Source organism: Ostrinia nubilalis, chromosome 19, assembly GCF_963855985.1.
Source record: "Ostrinia nubilalis chromosome 19, ilOstNubi1.1, whole genome shotgun sequence".
In the NCBI taxonomy this organism is placed as follows: Eukaryota; Metazoa; Arthropoda; class Insecta; order Lepidoptera; family Crambidae; genus Ostrinia; species Ostrinia nubilalis.
In genome coordinates this window covers 5,471,519-5,484,480 of record NC_087106.1, presented here as the reverse complement: position 1 = coordinate 5,484,480, position 12,962 = coordinate 5,471,519, and the positions used below count along the sequence as shown (strand labels likewise).

General features: G+C 35.8%; 3 protein-coding genes across 5 annotated transcripts in view; 2 read left to right on the top strand and 1 right to left on the bottom strand.

The window, feature by feature from the left end:
• LOC135081108 (carbonic anhydrase-related protein 10-like) overlaps positions 1–12,962 on the bottom strand; it is a 135,117-nt gene that overhangs the window by 106,564 nt on the left and 15,591 nt on the right. The window lies entirely within an intron of this gene.
• Positions 597–4,380, top strand: LOC135081111 (uncharacterized). Its single transcript, XM_063975854.1, has 5 exons — positions 597–742; positions 1,881–2,340; positions 2,774–2,916; positions 3,400–3,528; positions 4,189–4,380. The coding sequence occupies exons 1-5, from the start codon at positions 664–666 to the stop codon at positions 4,332–4,334; spliced, it is 957 nt and encodes a 318-aa protein (XP_063831924.1). The 5' UTR covers positions 597–663; the 3' UTR covers positions 4,335–4,380.
• Positions 7,015–11,619, top strand: LOC135081274 (uncharacterized). 2 transcript variants are annotated; one of them, XM_063976013.1, is made up of 5 exons: positions 7,015–7,113; positions 7,397–7,739; positions 8,241–8,380; positions 10,156–10,284; positions 10,859–11,619. In XM_063976013.1, the coding sequence occupies exons 1-5, from the start codon at positions 7,035–7,037 to the stop codon at positions 11,002–11,004; spliced, it is 837 nt and encodes a 278-aa protein (XP_063832083.1). In that variant the 5' UTR covers positions 7,015–7,034; the 3' UTR covers positions 11,005–11,619. The 2 variants fall into 2 exon arrangements, with proteins under 2 accessions (XP_063832083.1, XP_063832082.1); XM_063976012.1 differs by having other exon boundaries at positions 7,382–7,739.

The following is a 12,962-nucleotide window of genomic DNA, read 5'->3' as shown; positions in this document are numbered from 1 at the left end:
CGAGAAAATTGGGATAGTTTTTATCTAAGTTTAATACATAGAAAGGGACATTCATTTGGAGCCGCGGGCAAGAGCTAGCTAGTAATTGCTTAAACATGGTATTCGAAAACATTCACGTAAGTACCTACACTAGCTAGATTGGAAATTCAAATGGTGGGAACATTTGGTGAAAGTTACTAAGTTAGGGCCTACCTAGCTTTGTAATTTTTGTGAAAAAAGTCTTATTAGGTAAGTATCTATTATTTCATTTATTACAGAATACCTATCAAGTCTGAGGTGGAATTGTGTAAAGCAATCGTAATAATTTGACAGTTCATAACGTACGATAAAGTCAGTTAAACAAAGCGTTTGACAGAATAATCGTACGTTATGTAACTGTCAAATGATTACGATTGCTTTACAGAATTCGACCTCAGATCGTAATCCACGTGCAATGACGCAAATAAGAACCAAAATAATGTTCTCGATGTCGATTTAAATACATCAATATGCAGTACCTACCAATTAGATACCAATAGTTTAACTTTCAAAGATGAAAACAAGAGCAGTTCTATTTCAATACTTATCAGTAAATTAACGTGACTTTAGTGTATAAAACCACTGCAAAAGAATGACATTGAATCAGAAAATAGGACATCTTAGAAGAGGACACCAAATTTCAAGATGCAGTGCAAAATATTATTATTGCTCCTGGTAGCAGGCCTATTGTATAGTGCCTACGGTGATAGTTCCTCGTCATCAGGTAAAATATGACATACATATTCTCTATATTATTATCTATACAGGGTGGAAACGATAAGTGATCTCACTCGATTATTTCTAAACGATACAAGATATCGAAAAACATATTACTGATCCTGAAAGTGCTTCACGAGCTCTTTCAAACGATATCAGTAATAGGTTACTGAGTTAACTGGATCCATCCGAAAATTCAATGTTTTCATCCTCCATACTAAATGTATGCCACTATGCCAGCCACACAATATTAGAAGTGTTAATTTTTTTATTTTAAACAATAAACACTTAAAATTAACTCGTAACTTGCATTCTTATTTAAAATTATTCATGGAAAACATTGGTTTTAGGCTTTACTTGCTATAATATTATCAAGACATGAGTGCCATGACTGTGGTAGTACTAAATGTATGGAAGCTGGTAACATTGAATTTTCGGATAGATCCAGTTGTTTTATAACTTACTAGCTGACCCGGCGAACGTTGTTCCGCCTTAATGGCAATAAATAAGCAGACTTTTTTTTTAATTTCGAACGGGATAAATAGTATCCTATGTCCTTCTCCTGGCTCTAAACTACCTCCCTGACAATTTTCAGCTAAATCGGTTCAGCCGTTCTTGAGTTATAAGTGGAGTAACTAACACGACTTTCTTTTATATATATAGATTATTGGTACCGTTGGATAGAGCTCAAGAAGCACTTTCAGGATCAGTAACCAGTTTTTGGATAACTTGTATAGTTTTTAATATAATGTGGTTTTACTAAATGTATGGAGGCTGGAAACATTGAATTTTCAGATAGATCCAGTTTATTTTGTAACCTATTATTATTACCATTAGATAGAGCTCGTGAAGCACTTTCAGGATCAGTAATTAGTTTTTGGATATCTTGTATAGTTTAGAAATAATCGAATGAGATCACTTATCGTTTCCACCCTGTATAATTGCTGGGTTGCATCATATTACTTTTACTTTAACAAACGTCAAAAATCTGTCAAACTCCATACAAAAAACACCGGGTACCGTTAAAGTTACGCTCAAAGGTGGTGCAATTCAGCCGTAGGCTTTTAATTTACTTGTTTACGTCTGCAATTCGTTGTGTAATCTACTTTGAGCTAACCTTTTGATCTGGTTTTCAATAAATGTAGACAGTAGTAGCAGCAGCAGCAGTAGTGACAGTTCCGATAGCAGTGACAGTTCCGACAGCAGCGACAGTTCCGACAGCAGCGACAGTTCCGACAGCAGCGACAGTTCTGAAAGCAGTGACAGTTCTGATAGCAATGGCAGTGGAGACGATAGCGGCAGTGGAAACGATAGCGGCAGTGGAGACGATAGCGGCAGTGGAGACGATAGCGGTAGTGACAGTATTGAAAATCCAGGCGACGATAACGGCACTGACATTTTCTACTACCCTTGCGGATCCGCTCCTGAAATTAGCTGTATTCGTAACTACTTCATCAACAGCGGTCAATTCAGGCCAGTGACTCATCAGGATGGTCAAGTCATCATCAGGAAGAAGCAATCTGTCTACTTGCCCAAAGTTAACCTCACATTCATCACGTATAATGGCGAAATCGAATATTCAGGCATCAGTGCTGAAACCTTCTAGTAAGTATTTTCGAGTACTCACACTTCAAATTCAAGTGTTCTTAATATACTGACCTAACCTAGCCAACATGAAGTATTTATCATGTTGGCTTACATAATATTATAATTCATTTGGTTTACTCTCAAATTCTAGTTTGAAATGTTCAGAGTTTCTATCACCAATTACATTGGTATTTCATCCGAAAGACGTCCACTGCTGGATAAAGGTCTTCTCAAGGTTTTCTACAAAGACTGGTCCTGCGCTGCTCGCATCCAGGCACCTCCCACGACTTTCACCAGATTGTCGGTCCACCTAGTGGGAGGCCATCCCACACTACGTCTTCCGGCTCGTGATCGCCACTCGAGAACTTTTCTGCCCCAGCGGCCATCAGCTCTACAATCCAAAATATTACTGAAAGCTACTGCTACTTTATTGATTTATCATTAATTTCAGTATCAACAGAAGAACAAAGAAAATAGTGATCACCATTGCATTTGAGAGCATCAACATCTATGCTGAGAACAGTGAATGCGCCATCAACAGGCGGGGCCAAGAACCCTTGAAAGTTAAAGACTATACCAATGTAACTTATTACGGTGAGTATTTTAATATTGTCCTTAGATGGTAACAATTCATGTATCATAGTTACGACAGAAATTGGTTTTATATTATACACTCGTAATATTAATCTACTTTTTGGTTTATATAAGCTCACTTTGATTTTATTTGATTCTTAGTTTATAAAGAGTATACAAATGTATTACCATCTACTGTATGCTCGTGACATTGGTCCACACCACATCATCAGTCCAATTCCCATAAGATAGTACCTAAACTTATGTTACAGTCAAAACTCATTATAAGAGCTATTGCTCTTAGTTAAAATCGGGTAAAACCACTTTTGACTGATTTTTGCAGTAAAAAGTAGTTTTGACTGATTACTAGTTTTATAACATGACAAAAAACAAGACAGGACATAAAACTACATTTTTCTTGCAAGACGCCCCACATTCAACTTACTATGTTAAAATGCCACATTTTTTCATTCTTAGCTAATATTTCTGGTTATCCTTCAACAGCCGTGTCGATTACTGCCATCATCCCTAACGCCCGGAACCGCATCAATATGAAGGCTGCTTCAGTATCAGCATATATCTCCAATCCCAATCCTATCTTCGATTTGGGACCTAACTTCTCGAGCAGTTCAGGTAAATTTACATTTTTTATTTCAATATTCGTTAGCGTTAAAGAGATTCTTCAGAATAATCTTATGAGGAGACTTGACAAAGTAATGTTCAAGTTTTAGCCAGAGCAGTGGGCTGAGTGTGAGTTTACACCAAACGTTCTCACTAATGAGCGCGTAAAAAAATGACATTTTATGTATGACGGATTGTACAGCGCCCCTAGTGGAAACGTTCAAGAACTAAAATTTTCATAATTTTTTTTAACGAGCTCATTAGTGAAGACGTCCGATGTAAACTTACACTCAGCCCACAGATGCAGTAAATGGCGACTAATGAACAATAAATGTGATAGCTAGCATGGGAAGAAAAAGAGAAAAAATCCATTTGCCTCTAGCAAATTAAAGAGCTCTTGCATTGGAGACTAAATTACCCGATGATGATGATGATGATTAGTCTAAGTTCAGATAAATTCAGCTTATCTTTTTTCTGGTACATTTATTAACAAATAAGCTTTTCTTGAAATGAATCGCATTCGAATTAAATACAGAAAAATTATAAAGGAACTTCTAGTGAACCCTTTAGTGAATTTGGTTCTTGGTACAAAAAATACATGCAGTTGTTTTAATTTCTAATTGGTTATCTTTGTTCAGTAAAAATATTTAAATGCTTTTTATTTCATTCCAGATGAACTCGTTGCCCAGGTGTACCAAGGCCTGAAGGATGATCCAGCAACGGCAGCTCAAGAAATTTACCTGACCGACGCTTCTAGCTACTTCTTTGGCTATTTCAATAACTATATTTGTGATTCTGGTGTTCCTTACTCTGGGTAACATGAAATTAATTGACAAATTAATAAAGCTTATGCACAACTGTTAACTATTGTTTTATATGGGACTTGGTCTTGTTAATCACCTCATCTTCGGTTGATCATAAAGCAAAATTCAATTTAAGTATGACGAAAAGAATTTTCTCAGAAGATTCACTTGTGCCTCTAAATCATTAAGGGTTAAGAGAGTTTGGGAATACAGACGCTAGTAATAGATGCTTAGCCATGACTTTGCATAATAATGAAGGATGTAGGAGAGTGCTGAGATAAACTCTGATTTCCTTAGAATCTACCTGTATCCGAACAGAACATACATCACTAATACAACCAGTGTTGATTGAACTTGATGTGCGGTCATCCGGACGTAGTTTAAAAGGTTTTTGTAGTACCCTGGTTTTGTTCAAATTCAAATTCAAATTCAAATAATTTATTTGTGAAACACAGGTAAGGAGTATGATGTACAAACAAAATATGTGTTCAAGCCGTGATCAGCCTTGTCGGCATACAAATGTTAAAGCGTGATTTTAATTAATTAAATTTGTCTCCTAGTTTCCTATCTATACTTATTATTACTCGGGAAAATGCCATGATTTCATTATTGTTTGAACCAACCATCATAATTGATACAAAGTACCTAAAGTTTTTAGTTCAAACCAGATTAAGATTATTGGTATAGTCGACAGCAGATCAGACTATACAGAATGTCCCAAAAAATACTGTTAAGCCGAAGCCCAGAGACAGAACTAGTATCTAGTGATGCTCTACCTGTACCGACAGGACTGTAACTCAAAAACCATAAAGAATCACCGCGATTTTTATGGTTTTTGAGTTACGACTTTTGTAGGTATATTTTTCTTGCAAAATAGACTGTAATACAACGAGATATGTCACCATTGTGTTTAGCTTAATGTGCTGTCTGTCGTCCGTACAGTCAGCGTCAAATAGTTCGTTACACCCAAAGTAGCCAAAAAGTTCGCAACACGTCTTTTTTACCATTGGAATAAAGTTGTGTCGCCGATGGGGCAGCAAGTTTCTGGAATGGAGGCCGCGTACCGGAAAACGCAGCGTGGGACGTCCACCCACAAGCTGGACCGACGACCTGATAAAGGTAGCAGGAAGGCGCTGGATGCAGGCCACTATCAACCGTGCTGCGATGTGGAAGTCATTGGAGGAGGATGTTCAGCAGTGGACGTCCTGTGGCTGAAATGATGATGATGATGTGTTATCAACTTTTTGATCACTTTGGGTGTCACGAACTACACTCGACATCAAATAAATCGCACCTCCCGCGAAAAGCATTTTCAAACCTATGCATCCCCACTTCCCACCAATATTGGAACCATTTAAAAGTCTAGTTCTAACCTTCATTTCATTAAAGGAAAGGTTTTTACCCCAAAAATGTGTCTTTAGAAGGATCCAGAGTCACTTCTTCAAAAAATAGGTAGTTACGCTAGAGCCAACTTTTATGGCCATAAAACTGTTAAGTTGGGATTAATCGCTATCCATCTGTTAAAGAGGACACGTGTGATCATTATTTGGTTTTATAACCATAAAAATTGGTCTAATTGATCCCATAGGTGGGCCCAAAGTGAGGTATTTTTTCAAGTCACATTTATGGTATATGTTAATCATTTATTAAGAAATTAAATGTGTTTTTCTTTAAGGATATTTATTGGGCTTTCAAATAACACCAATATTGTTGGGGCACCATGATTGTGTCAGAAGAAAATCGTTAAAGTTCGCGTCGCGGAAGGTGCGGTTTATTTGATGTTGAGTATATTTGACGCTGACTGTACCTACCCAAATAAGTATTTCAAAGTCATCGAGAGATACGCATATCGAATAACATGTCTCAGTCTCGAGCAAAGGCAATAAAAACTAATCTGTTTTGGAGGAAAAACATCTACTTACTTTATTTTTTCGTATTTGTTTATCAAAGTTAATGTTAAAAAGTTAGATTACATTTTCGGATTCTTTTTAATTGACTATGACATCTGTGTATGGTGTGCTGTATCTATCTTTATTATGATGATCCCGTCGACTTGTTCTTGAGACTTCTCAGGTGCGTGATTTTGGCACAGTTTTAATATCATGGTAACTTCCTCCTTTTTGTGTAGGTACATCATGGTTACCTGGGCTCTCCTCTTACAATTTTGAAGTCATTGTCTTGAAAACATCACGATTCCTGTCTGACTCTTGAGGAATTTTAATGCATCCGTCTAGCTTTCTATTAAATTTGATAAACCTTTAGTCCTGTATTGTAAAACTACATTCAAGTTTGTATTCAAACTACATTATGTACAAGTAATCAGTTACATCTCCTGTCCTATCTCTATTAAAATTCCTTCTACATGAGTAGACACTTTTATAGAAATTAAGTGAATAATATTTTTGCTTTTTAAATTAACGTATGTGGTGTCATCTACAACTTACTTAGTTTGCTCTTAGCAATATCACTAAGTTGTTTTTATCTTTATTGTTTGTATTAATCAGGTACTTTTAGCAACCTTAAATACGTATGAGCTCACAAAAGTATTCTTATCAATGAATTTCAATTACTAAAGCATGCAAATTTAAAAGTGATTGTAGAGTATCTTGTTATTTTAATTGATCAAATACATTTAATTTGAAACTTGGTATAAAACCACGCCAAAGGAATCAAATATATCAATTAGTATTTCAAGTAGCAAGAGAAGTAAATAAGATGATTAATAAAATATTTTCATTGTTATTAGTTCTTGAACTATTATGCAGTGTATATGGACAAGAATCATCTACATCTGGTAAGTAATTACTATTTAAATTTATGTGGAGTGTAATTATAATTTTAAATAACTTAAACTATTGGGAACTTACTAGTTACCCACTTGATAAACAATAAATTAATATGTCGACGGCACAATAGATTATTTTGTCGCAAAATACTAGGTATTTTGCGACAAAATAATCTAGTTATTACAACTAAATAACATTCAACAGTTGAGCCTCATGTGCTGTAGTTTGTAAAGATTTACACAAAATGTAGGGTATTTTTACTCATTTTTAAACTAGGTAATGTCATTTTAGACAGCAGTGAAGACAGTAGTGACAACAGCAACAGTAGTGACAGCGACGACAGTAGAGTCAGTGGCGACAGTAGTGACAGCAGTGATAGCAACAGCAGCGTTGACAGTGACGAAAATTTCATAGACTTCGATATTCCTGATTACTATCCTTGTGGCAATAATTCTGATGTAGACTGCGTTCGAAGATACTTCACCTTTAGCTCTCCATGCAGGCCAGTCTTCTACCGAGACGTTCCAGTGGTCGTCAGAAGGAGACAGCCGGTCTACTTGCCTAAAATTAACCTTACAGTTGTCACCTACTTTGGCCAAATCCATTACGAGGGTGTCAGTGTTGAAACGTTCTAGTAAGTAAAAACTTTGCAACTTTTTAGTAAGTGGCAAACTCTTTTAGAGATTTGTTATTTTTGGTTTAGTTCTGTTTTTTTTTTATGGATTCCGTAGAGGCAAATAAATATTTTTGTTAAAGCATTATTTATAAACCTCCACCTACGGAATCCATGAAGACCGTTCACAGAAGCCTAGGCGCAGACCACCGACTTTTAGTTGGCCGATTGTTGGGTCCGGCTGTTGATCAGTATGGAGATGTATGAAAGTGCGCACATTACACCGATTTGGTATCGGCCGATTCTTCATACAAATTAGAATCGGGCCTAACTATCGGCCAACTAAAAGTCGGTGGTCTGCGCCTAGGCTAAGTAAAGCTGGCATTGGTTCACATCATTATTTTCAAGCAATGGTTGGTATTGTTAATGTAAAAAATAAGTGGAAAAGAAAAGCGCTCTTTAGCTACTTTAGCTACTATACAGACATTAAAGTAGTTTTATTTATTTTATTATTTATTTCAGTGAAAGCCCAAAATCAAGGGTTCTCGTGCTGACCCTCTCATTTACAAATATTAACATTACTACTGCCATTGCGGAGTTCATCATCAGCAGAAGAGGCGCAGTACCAATTACTATAGTCGACTCTATCTCTGCTAGCTATTGTAAGTACCTAATTATCATTTATCTTGCTGATTTATAGTCTTTTACAATAGCTGCTCGCGTCATTAGTTTTTAACTTTATCCTCATGCTAATCGTTGACGAAATGACGTCCACTGCTGGTCAAGGGCGTCCCCGCAGAATTTCCCCAACGACCGGTCCAGCGACGCCCGCATCCAGCTTATGCTAATGCTTAATAAAATTAGCCTTCTTAACCTTCGGAAGGCAACAGGGGTGACCAGTCACCCCACTAGGTCAAAAAAGTCTTCATACGTTTAGTTGCAGTTGTTGTGTCTTTCTGTCGTTTGGTCTATTCTCTAATTGGAGGGAGAGCTATCAGTTGCATGCGTCAACATATCGCGTTAGGTTCATGTTTTTGATATTTTGACACTGCTGGGGTGACTCATCACCCCTGTTGCCTTTTACGTAGGTATACTTTATTTTTTCGTGTTGCTAAAGTAAATGGTTGGTTTTGGAGTAAAAATGGCTTTGTTTTCGGATTATCAAATCGAAAAATACTTTCATGGACTTGCTGATGTTAATTCCTATGATAAACGCTGCTCAGATGATAATAAGATTTCTAAAATTGAAGACGATAATCTCAGTTCAGTCGGAGGAGGAATACTTTATTTCCAATAGCGAAAATTGTTACGACGATGACGTTCTACTAGCACAATTCAAACAAAATGTGCTACTATGTAAAAACAGACATGTTTGGTCTTCTTGGTTTCATCACCTTGGAGTTAAACACCTCGACGAAATATAGTAACTCTTGCGAGAGATGCGAGAATTATAGACCAATTACACATGGCATTCTAAATATGAACTAGGGACCTCCTGAGGGTGCACCTTCAGCAAAGTTATAGAAGCAGGCAAGGTGAGTGCTGTGTCAAAGAAAACTGAACAAAAAAGTTATGACATCTCGTATAAAATGTCAACTACCCTCATGCCCTGAAAATCGAAAAGATATTTGCTTTAACTGTGCTTTATGTTAAAAATCAATTTATTAAAAATATATAAACTGTTAAATGAAAGCATTTTTAGTTTTATAACGAAACAAAGTAATAGATCTAATCATTAATAAGTTTGATTTTTCATTACAAAGCTATTTTATTTCAAATTATATTTGTGGGGTGACTGGTCACCCCTGTTGCCTTTTACGTATACAAAAAAAGTGTTGCCTGCCGAAGGTTAAGTAAGAAAGTTGCTTTATCATTGTAGTGACTTTGATCTTCTACAATGCTAATCTGAAAAGAATTTATGATTACCTATTTACAAGTTTTGGGGCCGTCGATCCGATGGAGGCATGTAAGTTAAGACTTTATGGTTTTGAGTTTGACACCAGATTTACGAGCTACTTATACGTTCCTAACAACTAGTTGGACAGTCGCGACGATCTAATGAAGTGGAACCATAATTTCGAACTCCTCCTATGTTCTTCCGATTAATTTCGTTGCGGATCCAATGTCAGTTTAACTTTCCCCCGGCACAAACTTGACTTTCATTGGTTGGGTTTTTATGGCGGTCAAGCTGTAGATCCTGGCTACACAGGAGTTGCAGTGGTTGGAACGAGAGGTGGGAATAGTCCCGATCTAGTGAAGGTCGCGGGAGGTGCCTGGATGCGGGCGGCGCAGGACGGTCTTTGAGGAAAACTTTGGGGGAGACCTTGTCAAGCAGTGGACGAATTGGTTAAATTAGATTAATTTTTGGTCCTACCTACTTGATTATGATGACCTAATACTGTGTTCCAATAAGCTTATTAAATTTACTTTTTTGCAGCTGACGTTTCCCTGACTGCTGTGATCCCTAAGAACCCCCGCATCAACTTGAGGGCTGCTTCAGTGTTTGCCTACATATCAGATCCCGAACCGGTCTTCGAGCTAGGACCCTTATTCTCTAACAGTTCAGGTAATCATAACGAAGTCAATTCACCAACTCGACACAAGAGACTCAAAATTAGCATCAGTTAGTGTCATGATGACTGTGTATAGTCTCTTCTGTCGCGTTGATGAATAACTCAAAATATCTGTGACAATAGAGTTAGAATACGTCTCGGTAGAATAAGTGTAGATCACCCTCCAGCCAGCTTGACTGAAAGTGCGTACATTCCCTGAACCGATGACCTCTAGACGGATCGAGCTGGAAGGTACAGACGATAGCAAATCAAGCTAAAAACTGTGATATCATATTATTATGCCGTAGCTGACAATAGTGACTCAGTTGCTTGCGCTGCTTCTTCTCAGCATTGGCCCATATTACTGCCCCAAAGCAGTGGTAGGGTTGGAACGTGTAGAAGTGTTCTTTGAAAGCCTTATGTTTACGCAATTTGAATATAATACGCTATTTTGTAACAAAAGTTTTATAGTCTGATGTCTGTCGACTGTACGACAATCCACACGTAATACTGGCCGAATATAATCAAAACCTAAAGTCATGGCCATTAAAAAAGATGAAGAATTTTGAAAGTTTTTTTTTATTTCAGATGAACTCGTCGCGCAAACGTATCAAGCCTTGATCGAAGATAAGGCGACTGCAGTTCAAGAAATCTACCTTACCGACGCCTACAGTTATTTCTTTGGCTACTTCAATAATATTATTTGCAATTCCGGCGTTCCGTACTCAGAGTAACAAAAATATGATAAGGCGTTGACGCTATTGAAGTAATTATTAAGTTTTTAATTTTTTTATCTACTAAGATTGAAATTAATTTAGATAAAAGTACCTACTGCTGTGAATATACTTAATTAGTAACAAACATTAATGTTATTAGAATAAAAAGTTAAAAAGATGTGATTTTATTTTGATAATTATAAATAACTTGAAAAAATCGAACTGCCTAAGGCTAGTTTGAGATGCGACTCTTAACGCTAAAAATTTAATAACGATGTGATTTTACTCTTTTATTTTTTGAATAAAGTTGAGTCACCTAAAATAGCGAAAATCAAGTAAAAATTAAAAAAAAATACATAAATCTCCGAAAAATTTTTATTTACACTTGACAAGCTTTAATGTAAAAAATACCTAATAATTAAGGACATAATAACTTAGGGACACAGAACTACAATACAGGGTAGAATTTTGTAATGCAACCTGGAGGGAAAGTACTCCCAATACTAGATAGAAAAGTTACTACAAAAAAAACATTCCTGTATTTTTGAAAAGAAATAGAACTACATTCAAAGATTTCCAAAAATTTGCTTGCCACACCCGGAAATCGAACCAATTAAACTCTGTTCAAAATTACACCCTGTATTTTTATTGCATCGATTGTTAGGGTTATAAGTAGGTATAAGAATAAATCCTCTCTAACAAACTTGATGAATCAATGAAAGGTAAACCATGAAATTCTTAAATTATTTTAATTTCTTAAATTCTATGGTATAGTGGTGAATTTTCGAAAAAAAAAACGGAACTATTTGAATGCAGTTGTCTTTCTTTTAAAAAATAAAGGAATGTTTTTTTAATAAAGTTTTATATCTACTGTATACATATTAAGAGTACTTTCCCTCCAGGTGACATTGCAAGATTCCACCCTGTATAACTAATACTATAATACCTGAGACCTCAACCTTTGAAGGCTTCGCCTCGCGATATGTCTATTTCACTCGCTCGCAATCAACTAAAAGAGTGTTGTTAAACAATACAACTTATTTTATAGTCTCTGGCGAATACCAAAATTGCACTGATAATGCCTACTTAGTACCTACTGGTTTGTAAGGTTTTGAAATTTGGCCGGGATTCTGGATTCTTACCCAGAAAGTGCCGACAACTTTGAATCCAAATAAAATCCGAATAACAATAAAAATATTAAACGCGGACTGATTTGTGGTATGCTAATTTCATTCACATATGAATTTTGACATTTGACAAAAAAACTTTTTTTTTTTGTAATCTAGACTTCTAGCCAGAACTTCAGTTAATTTTTTTACACGTCGTCAGATACATGCTGTATATGTCTGTATAGCCAAAAGCCTAACTTCTAACTTTGCTAAGTATCCAACACATTTTTTTTGCATATCGGACTAGTAGTTCCTAAGATTAGCGCGTTCAAGCAAACAAACTCTTCAGCTTTATAATATTAGTAATAGATATAGGTTACTACTTACTGTATTTGAACGTACTTACTGTAACGCTTTATGTATTAATTATTTTAATAATTTAATGTAATAAAATGCCATATTTAAACAGTTGAAAACGTGCACTTAAAATCTTTTCATATTAATTTGTATGATATGATGCATCTTGTTGATAATATAAGTGCTATATCTATGTCGAAAAGTTACGAAAATTCTAAGAGAACTAAGCATATTGACATAAGGGCTCATTTCTTGAAAGATCTTATTGAAAAGAACATCATCAACATTGAATATGTAAATTCAAATGATAACTTAGCAGATCTAATGACTAAAAGCATATGTAAAGAAAAGTTTGTAAACTGTGTTAATCACTTTATGAGTTAGTAACTAAAAATACTTTATTAAAACTTTATAAAAGTTATATACATTCAGGAGGAGTTGTATTTTGTTTAATTTAACTTAAGGAAAGTAATTAATGATATGAGTAAATATAAAAAGGTGTAATAACGC

Bases quoted from the DNA above. Each gene is read 5' to 3' on its own strand.
- LOC135081111 (XM_063975854.1), top strand. From the start codon at position 664: ATGCAGTGCAAAATATTATTATTGCTCCTGGTAGCAGGCCTATTGTAT. The intron at 743-1,880 runs GTAAAATATGAC...CAATAAATGTAG, and splicing joins TGATAGTTCCTCGTCATCAG to ACAGTAGTAGCAGCAGCAGC. The intron at 2,917-3,399 runs GTGAGTATTTTA...ATCCTTCAACAG, and splicing joins TACCAATGTAACTTATTACG to CCGTGTCGATTACTGCCATC.
- LOC135081274 (XM_063976012.1), top strand. From the start codon at position 7,035: ATGATTAATAAAATATTTTCATTGTTATTAGTTCTTGAACTATTATGC. The intron at 7,740-8,240 runs GTAAGTAAAAAC...TATTTATTTCAG, and splicing joins GTCAGTGTTGAAACGTTCTA to TGAAAGCCCAAAATCAAGGG. The intron at 8,381-10,155 runs GTAAGTACCTAA...ACTTTTTTGCAG, and splicing joins CTCTATCTCTGCTAGCTATT to CTGACGTTTCCCTGACTGCT.